The following is a 20008-nucleotide window of genomic DNA, read 5'->3' as shown; positions in this document are numbered from 1 at the left end:
CCGTCTACGGTTTTTAAAAAGTGCGAACAGTGTGCTCGCCCTATTTCTTTCGCTGGTGTCTCCAGTGTCTAGGGCCAGACCACAGGGCTGAATTCTGCACCCGTTGTTCTTCTCTTCAGAAGAGGACCCTCAGAAACTGCCATATTTAACAACGTTTGCTATTCGGGTCCGCTATGGAAGGGGATTCAGCATCGGTCCCGGCGTCAGAGTCCACGTTGAAGTCGACTTCGCATCATTCAACATCACAGGATTCCCCCTCGGTGTTGCAATCCGTAAGTAAGCCGGCTAAGAAGCCTTCCTAAGCTCCCGTTCTACACTGTCAACACAAATGGCACCATGTTCGTTCCTTGGAAACCATCTTGCGGAGTCCCACAGGGATCTCCTCTATCCCCTATTCTCTTTAACATCTATATGTCTTCTCTGAAACTCTTCCATCTCCCCTCGAAACAATCTACACATACGCTGATGACATCCTCATCCTTCTCGAGACTGACCAGAACCTGACCAACCTCCACAAGAACATTACAGCTTGCATAACAAGACTTCACTCTTGGTCCCTCTTGGTACAGATGAAACTGAACGAATCTAAAACAAAACTCAGCCCAAAATTAGAACACCTGCCAACCCTCTTTTCACTGCCCTCTGGCGACACTCTGCAGCTTAAGTTCTCAAGCAAGGTCCTAGGCATCACCATCGATTCTTTCCTCTCCTTCAATGACCACCTCAACTCTTTGGCAAAATCGTGCTTTTTTAGCCTCCACATGCTGAGGAAAGTAAGGTCCTACTTCCGCCAGCTGTCCTTTTGCTGTCCTTGTTCAATCTATCATCCTCTCCAAACTAGACTACTGTAATGCCATCTATTTAAGTTTAACAAAAAAAAATCTTCAAAGACTCCAGCTAATCCAGAACACTGTGGCCAAGTTGATCTTTGCAAAACGCAAATCTGTTCATGTCTCCCACTTCTGTCCAAACTTCACTGGCTCCCAGTGATTTCCAGAGTTCATTTCAAATGTACCTGCCTGCCTGCCTTTTAAGATCATTCACGGCATCCTCACCGCCTAATCCCACTATCTTATAACTCCTCGAGTCCTGACTCCACCAGGCCCACCCAAAAACATAAACTATCCTTCCCCTCTCTACATGGTATTATGTATGCGGGTAAACTGGGAAAATCCCTCCTTTTCAAAATCACAGGGCTTTGGAACAATTTCACTGTCCCACTACGGAACCTGAACTCCCTCCAACTATTCCGTAAGCACCTGAAAACTTGGCTTTTCACAAAAATGTAATTTTCTCTTTCCCCCCTTCATGCAACCCCAACCCTTTCTCTTCCCCCCTTTACGCAATCCCAACCCTCTTTCTGCTCTTCCTACATTTAAGTTCTTGTAAACCGTGCCGAGCTCTACATCTGTGGAGAAGATGCGGTATATAAACTTAAGATTTAGTTTAGTTAGTTTAGTTTAGTTTCCCCTACCCTTTCAGGTCCTCAGGTCATTACTGCAGTGAGCCAAGTCCTCCCGATCTTGAGGCGTCCTAAGAAACGCTCGGCTCCGATAGAGGTGAGTGCCTCGTCATCGGCCTCCTCATCTCCGGAGCGCAGAGTGGCACCGAAGGTACCGGCAAAAAGGCAAGTGGTACCAGTGCAGTCTCTCGAGGACACAATTGCCGCAGTGCTAAAAGTCTAGTTACGAGAGCAATTGCAAATTTTGCTTCCAGTGCTAGCGACACCGGCTGCTCTGAGCAGATGGTTTCGGCATCGACCCTGGCGGCACCGACCAGGTCTGAGCAGTCCGTCCCAGCATCGACTTTTGTCGAGCCCATTTTCACTGCCCCAACGCCAACTTGAAAAATTTATTTGGTGCCAGCAGTATTACCTTCGCGTGCGATGTCGGAATCAGGTCGACATCATTCTTCTTATACATTTCCTGAAACGATGTCAGTCAAATCAGGCAAATCACTGAGGAAACTCAAGCATGTTGAACCCTTGACACCCACCTCCTGACTTCCACCAACGAAAGACTCGGATCTCTGGGAGGATTCTGAGGAGCCTATCCTGACAGAAGATGAGACCTTTTCTGATGGTGATATTTCTTCTAGAGAGCCTGTTTCGAAGCCTGAACAGACCTCTTTTTCAAAGTTCTTGAGGGAAATGTTAGAGGCACTTTCCATTCCTCTGGAGTCTGAATCTAAAAAATCTAAAGCATTTTTGGATGCATTAGATTTTGAGCAGCCTCCTAAGGAGTTTCTTAAGCTCCATCTTCATGATATTCTCAGGGAGACTTATTATAAAAATTTGGAAACTCCTTTAACTGTTCCTGGGGCTCCTCGTAAACTGGGCTCCCTCTACAGAGTGGTGGCTCTTCCTGGTTTTGATAAGCCTCAACTCCCTCATGAGTCACTTCTGGTGGATTCTACGCTTAAAAAATCTGCAGGTGCCAGTGTTTACGCTTGTGTCCCTCCTGGCAGGGAGGGTAAAACAATGGACTGTTTTGGTAAGCGTTTATTCCAGAATTCCATGCTTGCCAATCGGTCTGGAAATTATGCTTTCCATTTTTCTTTTTATCTCTAACACTTAGTACAACAATTGTCTGCCCTACAGAAATACTTGTCCGAGCGCAAAGTTCCTCTTTTGCAGCAGTATGTTGCTTCCTTGTTGCAATTGAGGAAGTTTTTGGTTCGCTCTATTTATGATACCTTTGAGCTTACATCTCGTGCTACCGCCATGTCTGCAGCTATGCGATGCTTGGCTTGGCTTCTAGTATTTGAGCTGGATGTTAATCATCAAGATTGTCTGGCCAATGCTTCTTGTTTGAGCGATGAACTTTTTGGTGAGTCTTTAGATACCACGACCCAAAAGTTGTCAGCTCATGAGACCAGGTGGGATACCTTGGTTAAAAACAAGAAAAAGCCTCCACCTGCTCGTCCTTACAGACCACAGTCTACTTACCAGCGTCGGTTTTCTGCTAGACTCTTGCAACCTCCTCAGCCTCAACCTCGCCAACAACAGCAGAAACATCCAGCTGCACAACCTAAACCTCAGCAGCCCTTTTGACCTGTTTCTTCGGAGCATAGCCAATCTCAGCATTTCTCAACCATTACCTCAGCCCATCGGGGGTCGTCATCAGTTTTTCATTAATCGTTGCAAACTCATTACCTCGGATCATTAGGTCCTCACCATTGTTCGTCAGGGTTACAATCTTCATTTCCAGACTCTTCCTCCAGACTGTCCTCCCTAAGAGTCTGCTTTGGACCCTGCATAGTCCTCCCTTCTTCTCCAGGAGGTGCAAGCTCTTCTTCTGCTAAATGCCATCGAAGCAGTTCCTCTCGATCAACAGGGAAGAGGTTTCTACTCCCGTTACTTCTTAGTCCCCAAGAAGACGGGGGGACTAAGACCCATATTGGATCTCAGCTCTCAACAACTTCTTGGTCAGAGAAAAATTCAAGATGTTGTCACTGGCTCTCCTGAATCCTCATCTCAATTTGAATGATTAGCTTATGCTCCCTAGACCTCAAAGAGGCCTACATGCATATTCCCATGCATCCGGCCTCTCGTAAGTACCTTCGGTTTCAGATAAATCAATGTCATTACCAGTACAAGGTTCTGCCTTTCGGTCTGGCATCTTCTCCCAAAGTATTCACAAAATGCCTTATTGTGGTGGCTGCCTCTCTCTGTTTACACGGCCTCCAGGTCTTTCCTTACCTGGACGACTGGTTGATCAAGGATGTTTCCTCTCAGAGAATGGTTCAAGCAACATCTCAAACCATCTCCTTTCTTCAGCTTCTGGGATTTGAAGTCAACTTCCCCAAATCACATTTTATTCTGACGCAGCGTCACTAATTCATTGGGATGATTCTGAACACCACTCTTATGAGGGCGTTTTCTTCCACCAGATCGATTTCAGACTCTCATTCAACTTTGTCAGCAATTGCTTCCTCTTCAAACCATCTCTGCCAGACACATGATGGTTCTTCTAGGCCACTTGGCCTCCACAGTCCATGTCACACCCCAGGTAAGACTCCATCTGCGAACTCCTCAGTGGACTCTAGTGTCCCAGTGGTCTCAAGCAACGGATCGTCTCTCACAGCACATATCTGTTACATTGTCTCTTTTGCAGTCTCTTCATTAGTGGATGACCTCATCCAATCTTTCCAGAGGTCTTCTTTTTCACTTGCCTCCTCATCACAAGATCATCACCACAGACGCGTCTCCTTATGCCTGGGGTGCGCATATGGACGATCTGCAGACTTAGGGTCTTTGAACTACCAGAGAGAAGAAATTCCACATCAATTTCCTGGAACTCAGAGCGATGTTTTATGCCCTCAAAGCGTTTCAACATCTTCTCTGTCCTCAAGTCCTTCTACTTTGCACAGACAATCAAGTAGCAATGTACTACATCAACAAGCAAGGAGGCACGGGTTCTCTCCTGTTGTGTCAGGAGGCTCAAAAGATTTGGACTTGGGCGACAGTTCGCAATTTGTTCTTGAAGGCTGTTTACATTAAAGGAGAGAAGAATTCACTAGCAGACAACCTCAGCAGAATCCTTCAACCTCACGAATGGACTCTCGACCCTTTAACTCTCCAGTCCGTATTTGCCCAATGGGGCACTCCACAGGTGGACTTATTTACAGCTCCTCACAATCACCAGTTGCCCCAGTTTTGCTCCAGACTTTACTCTCCACTCTGTCTGGCGGCGGATGCTTTTATTCTGGATTGGACGGGTCGGTTTCTATATGCCTTCCCTCCACTTCCTCTCATGTTGAAAACTCTATTCAAGCTCAAGAGAGAAGCTGCCACCATGATTCTCATTGCTCCACGGTGGCCTAGGCAACATTGGTTTTCCCTTCTTCTGCAACTGAGTTCCAGGGAACCCATACTTCTTCCAGTGTTTCCTACTCTGCTTACTCAGAATCAGCAATCCCTTCTACATCCCAACCTGCAGTCTCTACACCTGACAGCTTGGTTTCTCTCGGGCTAAACTCTACTCAAATGCTCCCCTCTCAGCCTGTTCGTCAAATTATTGATGCTTCCAGGAAACCGGCCACACAACAATGTTATCAGCGGAAGTGGACTCTGTTTTCTTCCTGGTGTTTACTTCATCATCATGATCCAACTTCCTTGGCACTGGAATTGGTGTTGGATTATCTACTGTCTTTGTCTGACTCTGGTCTTAAATCTACATCCATTAGAGTCCATCTCAGTGCTATTATGGCTTATCATGAACCTGTGCAGGGAAAACCTCTTACTGCTCATCCTTTGGTATCCAGATTCATGAAGGGGCTTTTCAATGTGAAACCACCTCTCAAGCCTCCATCTGTAGTCTGGGACCTTAATGTGATTCTTTCCAGTTTGATGAAGCCTCTGTTAGAACCAATGGCCACAGCTCATCTTAAGTTTCTTACCTGGAAAGTGGTCTTCCTTGTTGCTCTCACCTCTGCCAGGATGGTCAGTGAGTTACATGCGCTGGTAGCAGATCCACCTTTTACAGTTTTTCATCATGATAAGGTGGTTCTCCGTACTCATCCAAAGTTTTTCCCAAAAGTTGTCTCCGACTTTCACCTCAATCAGTCAGTTGTTCTACCAGTGGTTTTTTTTCCTAAGCCTCATTCTCTTCCTGGAGAACGGGCCTTGCATACTTTGAACTGTAAACGAGCTTTGGCTTACTACCTGGATTGCACAAAGCCGCACAGAACCTCTACCTAACTCTTCATCTCTTTTGATCCAAATAAGTTGGGATATCCTGTTTCTAAAAGATCAATTTCCAACTGGCTAGCCGCCTTCGCGTTCGAGTTCCCGCTCTCTCTGGATTGTGGCGGGGGGGGGGGGGGGATTCCGGATCAGGCGGGGGGGGGGGCAATGCCGGTTCTCGGGGGGATAGAGCAGTGCTGCTGGCCTCGGGGGGGGGGGGGGGGGTACGAATCAAGCGAGTTTCCCTTACTTTCTATGGGGAAACTCGCTTTGATATATGAGCAATTTGGTTTACGAGCATGCTTCTGGAACAAATTATGCTCGTAAACCAAGGTTCCACTGTATTGTTAAAGTAAGGCCTAATGGTACAGAACTTCCATAATGTAAAATAGCACTTTCTAACCTGTGCATCGACTTGTGCAATCATTGAAATTCCTGTCCAAGTTCACACCAAATATCCTAATAGTTGAGGTGATAGGGCAGTTTATTCAAATTAAGGTCAAACTTTCCTCTTTGCATTTGAATGGGAATGCTAAAAAAAAATCTTGTTTTCTCAGAATTTAGTTTGAGTTTTAATCCTTCATCCACTCCTCTACCATCACAATTATCGATGATATTGTTTGTAAAACATTCGAAATGTGGGAATGTAACGGAAGTACCATAGTTATATCATCAGCATAGCTATATAGTTTTATTCCATAACTAGTCTTTAAGCCCGTTACATTAACGGGTGCTAGAGATGTCTGTCTGTCTGGGTTTTTTTTATTTGTCTCTCTCTCCTTGGACGCTGTTTATCTGTCATTCGTTCTGTCTGTGTCTCTCCCTGGCCCCCTGCCTACCTGTATTTCTCTGTTGCACCATGCCTGCCTGTATCTCCGTGGCCCCCTTCTGTGTCCCCCCCTTCCCAGAGCAAAGCATGATTGTTTTGTGCCTCCCAGCACACCCCTCCCCCCTAGCAGCCCCCTTTCCCTCTCCCCTTGTTGTGCCATGCCTGCATGCTCCGTGGCCCCCTCCCTCCTAAAGCAGCCCCCTTTCCCTCTCCCCTGGTCCCCTGTTCTATCATGCCTGCGTGCTCCATGGCCCCCTTCCCCCCAAAGCAGCCCCCTTTCCCTCTCCCCCTGGTCCCCTGTTGTGCAATGCCTGCTTACTCCGTGGCCCCCTTCCCATTCTTACCCTCCCTCCATGCCTCCAACTGGAGCTGGTCCTCTCAGTGCAGATCGTCGTGCAGCAAGCCCGGCAGCCTGCCCCGGTACTGCTCGCTGTAGGGAAGGTGGAGAGCGGCCTGCAAGGTTCGCTACAGTGGCTGGCGAACCTCAGCAGACCACTTTGAAGAGGAGCGGCAGCGGGAGAGAGGAGTCGCTGGCACACGCGCCTCCAGCTAGCACAGGCACCGTGAGGACTGGCACAGAAACACACCTCACGCCACCAGGACTCACGATTTTTCAACAGTGCATGCGCGCTCTAGGGTTTTATTATTATAGATTCCATAGTTTATCCCAGGACAAGCAGGCAGCCTATTCTCACATATGGGTGACGTCATCCACGGAGCCCCGATGTGGATAGCCTCGCAATCATACTTGCTTGTAGAAACTTCAGAAGTTTTGAGTCAGCCGCACCGCGCATGCCCGAGTGCCTTCCCGCCCAGCACAGGGCAAGGCTCCTCAGTTCTCAGTTTTCTGCGGAGCCGAGAAGTCTGTACTTTGACGTTCTGCACTGAACTTCGTTCGCTTCGTGCCTTCTCTTACCGCGGTTTGTGTTCTTTTTAGTTGCGAATCGCTGTGTTACTTCTTTTCTTTTACTTAAAAAAAAAAGACTTTATTTTATTTTTATTCGTCGACTGGCGGGCTTCGACTTTGCAGCGGCTATCTTCCCTCCTATGTCCCGGCTAGTAACAGGCTTCAAGAAGTGTAGCCAGTGCCAACGTGCGATTTGTCTCACAGGTGCTGGTGCTTCGGGCCTGACCATAGTCCTAAGTTGTGCGAGCGCTTCAACCTCGAGCCCTTAAACGTTGTTGGATTTTAGTGGAAAAACTCTTCAGGATGGACTCTTAAGTGACACCCTCGACCTCGAGTGCTGCCTCGGTCCCTCCTTCCACCGAGGGTCCTCCTGCTTCCACGACTCCGACCTCGAGTCTCATCAGACCGTCCTCATTTTGGATCGTCTTTAGCCTTGAGTACACCTGTTTTCTCTTCCCCTGAGCTCCCCTCAGGTCAGATACCTAAGCAGAAAATTCTGGCGGTGGTCCTCAAGATCTCCAAGTCGAAGCATATCTCCACTGCCACCTTGGAGCCTTTAGCCTCAGCAAGTGGTCCGGTTTCAGATGCGGATCCACATTTGCAGGCTTCTCTCCAGACCATGTTGGAGCAGCAATTTGTTTAATTACTGAGCAAATATGGTTCTGCCTCGACAATGCCTCCTGTAATCCAGCCTTGGCAATCAGCAATCTCCCGCGAGGTCAAGTCCCTGCTTGTGCCTCGAGCTGAAGCTTCACAATCTATGCAAGGAGCACAGTCTTTGCGAGTGTCTGGTCTGGCATCTACACATTCGATGCAAGGAGTAGATTCTTTGCAAGTGTCTCAACAGGATCCTCACACTCCATAGAAGGAGCAGAGTCTTTGGGAGTGCTTTGAGATTCCTCGATCCAAACCACTTGCTATTTCAAACGCCCCCTCATGAGAAAGTCCTCACGACAGATTATTCAACCTACACTTGGGGGGCTCATCTCGATGGTCTCCAGCACGGATCATCAGTGTCACATCAATCTGTTGGAACTTAGAGCGATCTTCAATGTTCTCAAAGCTTTTCAACATCTTCACAACCAGGACAGACAACCAAGTCGCCATGTACTATGTCAACGAATAGGGGTGGAAGAGAATCTCCCTCCCTTTGTCAAGAAGCTCTGAAGGTTTGGGACTGGGCAATCCTCCACAACGCCTTCCTGAAAGCTGTTTACATCCAAGGGGCGAAAAACTGTTTGGCGGACAAATTGAGTTGTCCTCTGCAACCTCACAAATGGACACTCAATTCCTCACCTCTTCATCACATTTTTTTGCAGTGGGGAAATCCTCAGATAGATCTCTTTGCATCTGCCCACAACCACAAACTGCCTCAGTTCTGCTCCAGGATATATTCTCATCGCCTCGAAGCAGATGCTTTTCTGCTGGAATGGACGACGCTCTTCCTGTATGCATTCCCTTCATTCCCTCTCATTCTCAGGACTCTTGTCAAGTTGAAGAACGATCATGCCACCATGATTCTGATAGCTCCTCAGTGGCCGAGACAACCTTGGTACTCCCTTCTACTTCAACTCAGCAGCAGGGAGCCACACCTTCTACCAGTTTTTCCGTCTCTGCTTACACAGAGTCAAGGATCTCTACTTCATCCCAACCTACAATCTGCACTTGACAGCTTGGTACCTTTCAACATAACTCCTCTTCAGTTTTCTCAACCTGTAAGAGACATTTTAGAGGATTCTAGAAAGCCTATCACTAGACAGTGCTACCATAAAAAATGGACTAGATTTTTTACATGGTGCATCTCTCATGATAAGGAGCCTCAACACTCCTCCTTATCTTATGTTCTGGATTATCTTTTGCACTTATCCACCTCTGGCCTCAAGTCTACATCGATCCTCATCCATCTCAGTGCAATTGTGGCTTTCCATCAGCCTATTGAAGGGAAATCCCTCTCTGCTCATCCGGTGGTTTCCAAATTCATGAAAGGACTTTTTAATGTTAAACCTCCTCTCAAACCTCCTCCAGTGGTTTGGGATCTCAATGTGGTTCTTTGCTCAATTGATGAAGCCTCCATTTGAACCAATGTCTATGGCTCATCTGAAGTATCTCACTTGAAAAGTGGTGTTTCTCATTGCCCTCACATCTGCTTGAAGAGTCAGTGAGCTGAAAGCTTTAGTTGCTGATCCACCTTTCACTATGTTCCATCATGACAAGGTGGTCCTTCGTACTCATCCTAAATTCTTACCTAAAGTGGTTTCAGAATTTCATCTCAACCAATCCATTGTTCTTCCAGTGTTTTTTCCAAAGCCTCATTCTCACTCTGGAGAATCAGCTCTTCATGCTCTGGACTGTAAACGTGCTTTGGCCTTCTACTTGGAATGCAGTAAACCATACACAACTGCTCCTCCTCCTTTTTGTCTCCTTCAATCCAAATAAGTTGGGACATCCAATCTCTAAGGGTACCATCTCCAACTGGATGGCGGCTTGTATCTCTTTCTGCTATGCCCAGGCTGGACTACATCTACAGAGTCGAGTCACAGCCCACAAAGTCAGAGCCTTGGCGGCTTCAGTAGCTTTCCTCAGATCCACTCCTATTGAGGAAATTTGCAAAGCTGCCACCTGGTCCTCGGTTCATACTTGCACCTCTCACTATTGTCTGGATGTTTTCTCCAGACAGGATGGCCATTTTAGCCAGAGAGTATTATAAAATTTATTCTCCTAAGTTGCCAACACTCACCATCCCATTCTGGTTAACCTGGAGGTCACCCATATATGAGAATAGGCTGCCTGCTTGTCCTGGGATAAAGCACAGTTACTTATCGTAACAGTTGTTATCCAGGGACAGCAGGCAGCTATTCTCACAACCCACCCACCTCCCCTGGTTGGCTTCTCTGCTAGCTATTTGAACTGAGGAGACTCGCCCTGTGCTGGGCGAGAAGGCACTCGCGGCTGACTCAAAACTTCTGAAGTTTCTACAAACAAGTATGCTTTCGAGGCTGTCCACATCGGGGTTCCGTGGATGATGTCACCCATATGTGAGAATAGCTGCCTGCTGTCCCTGGATAACAACTGTTACGGTAAGTAACTGTTAAATAGATGTTAAAAAGCGATGTGGAAAGAAGGGAACCCTGGGGAACTCCAGAAGGATTAGTCCATGTTTTTGGCAACTCATTCTTGAAATAAACTTGATAAGTTCAAGTACAGAGAAACCCCTTAAACCAGTACAGCACATTTCCTGAAATACCTATGCCATCTAAGCAGTCAAGTAGTATTTTATGATCCACTAGATCACAGTTCTTCAACCGCCGGTCCGCGGACCGGTGTCGGTCCGCAAGAAAATCTTGCCAGTCCACGAAGGATTCGGTCCCCGCCGCAACGAAAGGCCGGCGTCAGCTGACTTGCAACTTCCTGTTGCAGTCGCGGTGCCGGGACTCCTGCCTTCCACCGCGTTTGCCTCCTGCCTTGTCTCCGCACCTTCAGACCAGCAGCGGCAGCTCTGTGTATTTTTAACTTCAGCACAGAGCTGCCCCTAATCAATAGTTTAGCGCGGTTTCATAAGGCAGCTTCGGGGCCTTTGCTAGGCTGGCCCACATCGCATCATCGAAGCGGACCGGCCTAGCAAAGGCCCCGAGGCTACCTCATGAAACCGCGCTAAACTATTGATTAGGGGCAGCTCTGTGCCGAAGTTAAAAATACACAGAGCTGCCGCTGTTGGTCTGGATTCTTGGGCCGCTGAAGGAGGGCAAAGAGCAACTGTCCTGGAGGTTTCCCTTCCTCTCGCCTTTGCAGGTCCCTTTTTTCCACCTTTTATTTTTTTTTCATCTTCAAACAGCAACGTGCCCCAGCATCGACATCAATCAAGTAAGTTCCACTGTTCCTTGCAAGCGGTTCTGCTCGGCCAAAGCTTCCCCTCTGATATGAGCCACCTCAGGGGAAAGAAAGTGACCCGCAAAGGTGAGGGGAAGGGGGGCAAATAATGGAAGTTGGAGGGGGGGAGAGAGAAGGGGCAGATAATGGAATGGAGGAAATGAGAGAGAGAAGGGGATAGATGATGGAAGTGAGAAGAAGGGAGAGAGAGCAGAAGGCAGATGGATGTCAGTTGAGAGGGGAGAGCAGATGCTGAATGGAAGTGGGGAAAGAACACATACTGGATGGAAGGAGATAAATAAAGGGGGAAGAAAATAGTAAGATAATGGAGGGGTGAGGGAAAGGAGTGACAAGCTGTGGGTAGACACAGTGAAAAGAGGGAAACAGGACTAAATAGTAAGAAAGAATTTAATTTAGATGGAGGCAGAAAATAGAGAAGGAAGACCAGAGAAGAAAAGGGAAGACAGAGCAGAGAACGATATCAGATCTGAGTGGAGGAAATGAGAAGAGAGAGATGCTAAAAACCACAGGGGGGAGGGAAGGACAGAGATGCCAGACCATGAGGGGAACAGAAGGAAGATGATGGATGCCAGACCAAATTTGGGGGGGGGGCAGGAGGAGAGATGGAAGGGGCAGATGCTGGACTGAAGAGACAGAGAAGGTTATCATGCCGCTGTACCGGGCCATGATACACCCTCATCTGGAGTACTGTGTCCAGCACTGGTCACCGTACATGAAGAAGGACACTGTACTACTCGAAAGGGTCCAGAGAAGAGCGACTAAGATGGTTAAGGGGTTGGAGGAGCTGCCATACAGCGAAAGATTAGAGAAACTGGGCCTCTTCTCCCTCGAACAGAGGAGATTAAGAGGGGACATGATCGAAACATTCAAGATACTGAAGGGAATAGACTTAGTAGAGAAAAACACTATTCACCCTCTCCAAGGTAGGGAGAACGAGAGGGCACTCTCTAAAGTTGAAAGGGGGTAGATTCCGTACAAACGTAAGGAAGTTCTTCTTCACCCAGAGAGTGGTAGAAAGCTGGAACGCTCTTCCAGAGTCTGTTATAGAGAAAAACACCCTCCAAGGATTCAAGACAAAGTTAGATAAGTTCCTGCTGAACAAGAATGTGCGCTGGTAGGGCTAGTCTCAGTTAGGGTGCTGGCCTTAGACCAGAGGGCCGCCGCGTGAGCAGACTGCTGGGCATGATGGACCACTGGTCTGACCCAGCAGTGGCAATTCTTATGTTCTTAGGGCAGACGCTGGATGGAAGAGAGTGAAAAGGCAATGAAAGCAGAAACCAGAGACGACAAAAGGTAGAAAAAAATAATTTTATTTCTATCTTGTGATTCAAATATATCAGATTTGAAGTATGTATCTTGCTAGACATAACTGGGGAGTGCAAAGCCCAGGCACTACTTCTTTAGCTTTCAGCTGGCTTAGGGCTCTCTCTGACCAGGGGGCAGTTGCCCTAGTTCTACTCCCCTAACACCATTCCTATCATGTGTGACTGTGGTATTCTATTACATGATATTTGTGTAGCATTCTGTAATAATTTAGCTTATTCAGTTTTCTTGATAGTAGAGGGGATATATGTGAAGGGGAGGGGAGACAGGGTTTTTGTTGATCTTTGCCCTGTATTATTTGTATTTATAAAATGACAATTGTATAGAATATTGTTTCTTTTTATACTTTAATAAAATATGTTCAATATAAAATCATAACTATTTGAGGCTTGTGCAGATGGGATCAGATGGTTTGTGGGACCGAGCTCGCGGCGATGGTTTTTTAAAAAAAATTCAGTCTTAGTAGTTTGCCGGTCCACGAAATAATTATTTTATTTCCGCCGGTCCACAGGTGTAAAAAGGTTGAAGAACACTGCACTAGATCAACATCACTACTCAGGTGGGGGTGGGGGAAGCTATTGCTTTCCTTGTATTGGTGGCATGGAATGCTGCTAGTATTTGGGTTTTTGCCAGGTACTTGTGACTTGAATTGGCCTCCATGAAGCTGGGATAGTAGGCTGGATGGACCAGTAAGGCTATTTTCTGCTTGAGGCAGATTTGAAATATGTACTCCTTTTGGTTAGGGTTTTATAGGGGGTGGGGATTAGCAGGGAATTATTTTTAATGTTCCATTTTTCATTTATTTCTGTTTCTAATGCAAATTAAAAAAACAAACAAACAACAACTAAAAGCCTCACTTGTTAACTGCCACAAGTTTCATGTATAGGTTTGTGAAATCAGACAAAGCGAAGATACTTACCTGTAACGGGTGTTTTCTGACATTTATTCTTACATGTGGGTGACGACATCCTTAGAATCCGGTATGGACACTACCAAATGCACTTCACTTTTAATTTTTTTTAAGATAGTGCCTTCTTTCCTGATGTCAGCTCACAGAACCATCAGTTCAGTAACAAAGCTAAGCAGCCAACTAGATGAAGTGGGCAGGTTGTGAGAATATATACCTGCTATAGGTAAAGTATCTTTGCTTTCTCCAAACATGCATTTTATTCTCATATATTGTACTCCCAAGCTGCCAGGATCATGTCTCTGGAAGAGGTTAAATATTGAAAAAAAAAAAAAAAAAAAATATATATATATATATATATATATATATATATATATTATATTATACATTCTTAACCTGCCTGTGCCCCTAGGAGCTACATTTATAAATAGTGCCTCTCTGAAATCACTCTTGACACGTGTGGCCAGTCTACATATGTAAATGCTTCTAAAATAATCTAAATAGTTCTGTTGAAGCAGGTTACTACTATAATCTTGCTTGTTGCCATTAACAAAAAAGAACCCCAAAAACCCTTCTTTCACATGAAACCCTAGGGTGACTTAAAAAGTAAAAATTAATTGTTTTATATCCTCCTTCGGTTCAGTACAGCTCTTTGCAAAGTTTGGTTTTTCCATCGATGGCTGCTTCTCTCTCTTGTGCCACAGCTCGCCTTTATTCCTGCCTTGATCATATGAGGGAAGTGCTTGGGGACTCTGTGGCTGAGCAGGAGATGATTCAAGCAGTGCTCAGCAGTAAATTTGATGTGTCGCAGGCCTTGGATCTTGTTCTCACACGAAATGACAAACAGAATATGAAGACTGCTTCTTCCGGGAAATCAGCAAAAGGTATGTATGATTTTTATAGTCATATTAGTTTGATTTGCTCTTGGAAGAGTTCATTTATATTCAACGTGTGTTTGCAATGCCCCTTTTGTTATATATATATTTTTTTATTTTTAAATTTGTAAACAAGATAAAAGACACAACACTCTGAAAAGAATACAACCTTAAACAAAACTTAGGATAAGAGAGTCTACCATGTGGTTTCTTCGTGGAGACTGAAAGAACCCAACAAAACAAGTCAATAGCCACCGCCCCCTCCCATCCTCCCAAGTGTAATGCCCCTTTTTATATGACATGCTACACATAGCAAACACGAGAACCCTCCTACATTTTAGCATCTATCAAAGGTACTGTAAGGACAGCACTGGGGAGTGATATCCTTCATTTGCCAATTTTACAAACATATAACAAATAGTATCATTGCAGATTTTAGTGTATTACCATACAATTGTGTACTCCAAATTTCCAGAGACTATTGGAGTGCTAGAGAAGTTCAAATTCTTTATTCCTTTTATCCTAACTGCCTTTGGTTCCAGTCATGATGATGGCTTAAAAAAAATTGTAGTACAAGGTGTAATCATTTCTTGATTTTGAGTGTGAACAGTTTGGAAATAGCAGTATTGATGCATTCTAAATGCAATTTATTAAGTTTGTAGCCCTCTTAAACCTAAGTGGATACCAAACTACATACATAATTTAATATTAAATAATAGATACAATACAAAGTCAAATGACAGTAAAACATATAGCCTCTCACTATAGACTTATAGACTTCTTAATATCTATCTAAAAAAAAAATACTTCCACAAAAAAGAGGTCTGTAAGAGCTTCTTAAATGGCTGCACTCTCACTGTCATTATAAACCCTTGAAAATCTTTTAAAAAATGCTTCCAAAAGAGGTCTTTTAAAAGCTGCTTAAATTGTTGCACATCATTAATCACTCTCATCTGTCCAATCAGATTATTCCATAGTGACACCCCTGCAAGTGAAATAGCAGTTCCTAGTACAAGCATATTGCATTATTTGAACTTCAGTAATGAATAATTGCATAACCATCTCAAAGATCGACATGGTTGATACACCATTAAGGCATTTGACAAATACCAAAGAACTCCCCGATGAATGCCTTGAAAGATCAGTACCAACACTTTGAAATTTATACAAGCTTTAACTGGAAGCTTTAACTGGGAACCAATGTAATTAAAACATGCTGCAGCATTTTGTATCATTTGTAACGCACAACATCTGGACGAAGTCAACCCCAGGTATATTGCATTTCAGTAATCCAACCTCTGCAGCATTATGCTTTGAGCAACCAACTGAAAATCATAGGGAGAAAGCATCGGTTTGAATCGATGTAAGTTGCATGCAAAGAAAAGCAAATTTAGCTACTGTTACAATATGATGACTCATGGATAAGGGGTGGATGTGGTCCCTCTACACAAAAGTGAAAGTAAGGAAGAAGTAGGGAATTACAGGCCAGTAAGTCTGACATCTGTGGTAATCAAATTAATGGAAACACTTTTAAAACAGAGAATGGTAAAGTTTCTGTAACCCGGTGGATTACAGGACTGGAGGCAACATGGATTCACTAGAGGTAGGTCTTGTCAGACAAATCTGATCAATTTGTTTGACTGGGTAACCAGAGAATTGGGTAGAGGAAGTGTGCTAGATGTGGTGTATTTAGATTTTAGCAAAGCCTTTGACAGTGTTCCACATAGTCATCTAATACATAAACTGAGAGCTCTTGCTAAGGGCCCCGAAGTGATGGGCTGTGTCAGGAACTGGTTAAGTAGAAGACGACAGAGGGTAGTGGTCAATGGAGATCGCTCTGAGGAAAGGGATGTTACCAGTGGTGTGCCTCAAGGTTCTGTTCTTGGGCCTCTTCTTTTTAACATTTTTATAAGTGATATTGCTGAAGGGCCATTAGCTAAGATTTGCCTCTTTGTTGATGATACCAAGATCTGCAATAGAGTAGATAACCCTGGATGGTGTGAATAACATGAAGAAAGACCTAGCGAAGCTTGAAGAATGGTCTGAAATTTGGCAGCTAAAATTTAATGCTAAGAATTGCAAGGTCATGCATTTGGTCTGCAAAAACCCAAAGGAACAGTACAGTTTAGGGAATGAAGAACTTATGTTCATGACAGAAGAGCAGAACTTGGGTGTGATTGTATGTGATGATCTTAAATAGAGCATGACACAGTGACTGTTACCTGTGGTTAGCCTCCTTCCCGCCCTCCAGTTGCATGCCCCCCTCCTTTGAAGCCAACCCGGAACGCTTCCCTCCTATGCCAGAGCTGATTTCAGAAGGAAGCATTCTGGGTCAGTCAGGGATCCCAGTTACCTCAACAGTCCTCCTTCCAAGTGGGCTGTTCTTTCCTGCCTTCAGCTGAACTTATTCTTTGCAGGGACACGAGCAGTGGCTCTTGCATGCTGCAAGTGGCTGACCTGGAAGTCAGTATCGATGGCTTCCGGGTCAGCCACGTGCAGCATGCAAGAGCCGCTGCACGCATCCCTACAAACAAATGCCGCTGTAGGCAGGTAGGAGCAGCCCAGCTGAACGGCCCTGAAGGGAACAAGTAAGGGAGAGGGGATATCGACATGGGACAAAGGGAGAAAGGAGGGGGAAGGAGTGCATTGGGAAATGGGAGGGGCACGAATTTGGAATGAAGGCAGGGGGGGCAAGAACTTGGGACACAGAGGGAGGGGCACAAATTTGGGACGAAGGCAGGGAGGGGGCAGCCTATCACTTTCCACTGCAATTGTTCCACTGCAATGTAGTTATACCTCCTCAAAAACCCTCACTAGACCCCCCCCATCTCCCTCCTCCCCTTCTTATCCAAGCTATTTGAATAGGCCAATCACTGCCATTGTCTGGATTTCCTTTCATGTCAAGCTATTGTTGACCCACTTCAGTCGGGCTTTCACCCAATCCATTCCATGGAAACTGCCCTTGCTAAAGTCTCTAATGACTCTTCTGGCTAGATCCAATGGTCTCTACTCTATCTTCAGCCTTCTCGATCTGTCTGCTGCCTTTGATACTGTTGATTACCGCCTACTCCTTAATACGCTGTCCTCGATGGGATTCCAGTGCTCTGTTCTCTCCTGGTTTTCTTCCTATCTCTCTCATTGCACTTTCAGTGTAAGCAATGGTGGATCTTTCTCTACTTCTATCCCTTTGTCAATCAGTGTACGTCAAGACTCTGTTATGTCCCTTGTGGATTCCATTTCCTAGGTGTTCAATTCCAATCCACAATCTGGGAGTTGCAGAAAACCACAAACTTTTCTGAGCACATGCTCAACCCCCTTAGCCTGAGAGCTACAGTTTCTGCAAGCAATCCATGCAGAAGACTCTGGCAGTTGCTCTGCTTCTTTTTCTTATTTTTTTGCTTAAAGTTAATTTCTCAGTGGCTTCAGTGCCTTGAGACCTCTTCCCGGTGGTCCCCTGTTGGAGAAAAGGACACAGTTCTGCGGTACCGGATGGCAGCTTCACAGAGAAACTTTGGTGGATCTGTGGAGCCAGCCTGCTTTGTGCCACCCTTCTTAGAATACTTGGGGTCCTTGGGAGTTTGCTTGCCGGTGACCTTGTCATAGGTTTCAAGGCGCAGGGTGTATTTGTCTGGAGTGAAACCCACCCTTGTTTCAAGACACAGGCTGCCTTTCTTGCCCCGACAGCGTGGCAGAGGATTTATGGGGGCAGAGATTATAGTCGGTGTCTAGCTGGCTGGCTGTCCGAAGATCTTCAACTCTGAGCATTTGGCGTAGTTTCTGAGGCAGAAAGTCCTTTCCCTCCACTCAGCTGCTTTTAAAATCGCTGACAGGCAAAGGCACTGCAGAACTGGGAATACACCTCCATTATTTCCTATGGGAACTTCAGGGGTGGCTTGTGAAGAGTTTTAAATCGTGTTTTTCACAGTTTGAGGATTTCCCACCTCCCAAGACCCCAAATCGCTATTTTTTATTTTCGGGGTTTATTTTTATTTTTGCCCGTTTTTGTGAGAATTCACTGGTGGCAGCCATCATGGATTTTTATCGATCTTTTTTCAAAGTTTTGTTTCTGCCTCTAAACCCCTCGATTTGCCTAAAAATCGTATGAGATCAACTCCCCAGCCTCTAATTTGCTGGATATGTGCAGTGATTGCACTGGATTGGCAACCATGTACTGCGTGCTGTAGCATGCAGGGGAGGAGGATGGAACTTCGGATTTGGCCTCTTCCATGTACTCTAGGGCTGGGGAGCTGACTGGCATCTGGTGCAAAACACCTGCATTCTGAGCCTGGTGACTCTTGTGGTGGAGCGTGTGTGTTTCCACATCTCCCTGCCATGGTTGCAGAGTGTGACTTTTCACCGGAATTTATTCAGCTTCTCTGGAAAGCATATTCTTCGGACCCCACTCGTTCATCGTAGCTGGCGGGCATGTCGGAGCTGTCTCAGCCTGTTGCGCCAGCAGCGGAGCTTCCTGTTTGGGAGCGCTCTCGTCCTGTAATGGCGGACCTTGATTGTAGAAAATGACATGGGGACAAATTTGTTGCCGTCCCCGCAGGAACTCAATTTCCCCATGAGTTTTGTTGCTGTCCCTGTTCCTGCCCCATTCCTGTAAACTATGCCTTAACCACACAAGTCTTGAACACTTATGATTTTAAAGTGTTGGAGGCTTGTGCAGATGAAAACGGAGCTTGCAGGAATGGGGCAAGGACAGGAATAGAACTTGCAGGGATGGAAAATTTGTCCCTGTGTCATTCTCTACTCAATTGGATCATTGGATCATTCTCTGCTTCTATTTTGGATCCAGCTGATGCCATTGCCAGGACTAGTCTTCTCGGCCACGCTGAGCCTAGATTTGGGGGATGACGCTTCGGTGTACATGCTTTTTAAGCATGATTCTGTCTCTCTCCTCATTGCTGATGTTCTAAAAGAGCTCAAATTAGATCCTCCTCCTTCCACATCTCAGGCTTTGGTCATGGACCACTCTAATGTGCTGTCTTCCTTTTTTCCATCTCATCCACAACTTCTTGGGCTGGTTACAGAACAGTGGGACTCTCCAGAGAGCTCTTTTCTGCCCTCTAAAGCTATGTCTAAGCTTTATCCAATGGCACCTGATTTTCAGCAGGTTTTTAAACAGTCTAAAGTGGATTCTGCTGTGGCTCAGGTTATCAGATGCACAGCCCTCTCTAGTGAGGATTCTCAGGATTGCAGAGTGGTCATTATGTTGTAAAAGCTCTTTGAAGTGGTATCTTTGGGCAACAGAGCGACTGTGGCTAATTCGTTTATGGCCCGAGTCTCTCATTCCAGATTGTATGGACGTTCCTCCCTGTCCTGTAGTAGGCACCCTTTATAATCTTATTAGAATTCTTAGCAGTTTCTGCTTTTGCTGTGTCTGCATGCTGGACTCTTTGGATCCGTCATTGGGCTGGGGATGCCTCCCCGAAGGCCACTCTAAGCAGACTTCCTTTCAAGGGCCAGCTTCTCCTTGTTAAGGCCTGGACGACCCCATGACCAGTGTTGCTGAGCGCCACCCTAAGTCACAGATCTCGTCGGCCAGTGGACGGGGATTGTAGTAATTTTTGTTTCTCCCTCAGGTTTT

The 20008-nt window shown here is 45.8% G+C and overlaps 1 protein-coding gene across 3 annotated transcripts in view; it reads left to right on the top strand.

Moving 5' to 3' along the window:
- HBS1L (HBS1 like translational GTPase) overlaps positions 1 to 20008 on the top strand; it is a 284783-nt gene that overhangs the window by 15117 nt on the left and 249658 nt on the right. For 2 of the 3 annotated variants that reach the window (XM_033935881.1, XM_033935883.1), the window contains exon 4: positions 14245 to 14424. The exons of the other annotated variant lie outside the window; for it this stretch is intronic. In XM_033935881.1, coding sequence (XP_033791772.1) covers positions 14245 to 14424 — 180 coding nt within the window. The remainder of the gene's footprint in view (positions 1 to 14244; positions 14425 to 20008) is intronic. 3 annotated transcript variants of the gene reach the window in all.

The sequence above is a fragment of the Geotrypetes seraphini genome, chromosome 3 (assembly GCF_902459505.1).
Source record: "Geotrypetes seraphini chromosome 3, aGeoSer1.1, whole genome shotgun sequence".
Taxonomy (NCBI): domain Eukaryota; kingdom Metazoa; phylum Chordata; class Amphibia; order Gymnophiona; family Dermophiidae; genus Geotrypetes; species Geotrypetes seraphini.
Note: the sequence above shows the minus strand (reverse complement) of the source record. Positions and strands in the feature narration are given on the sequence as shown.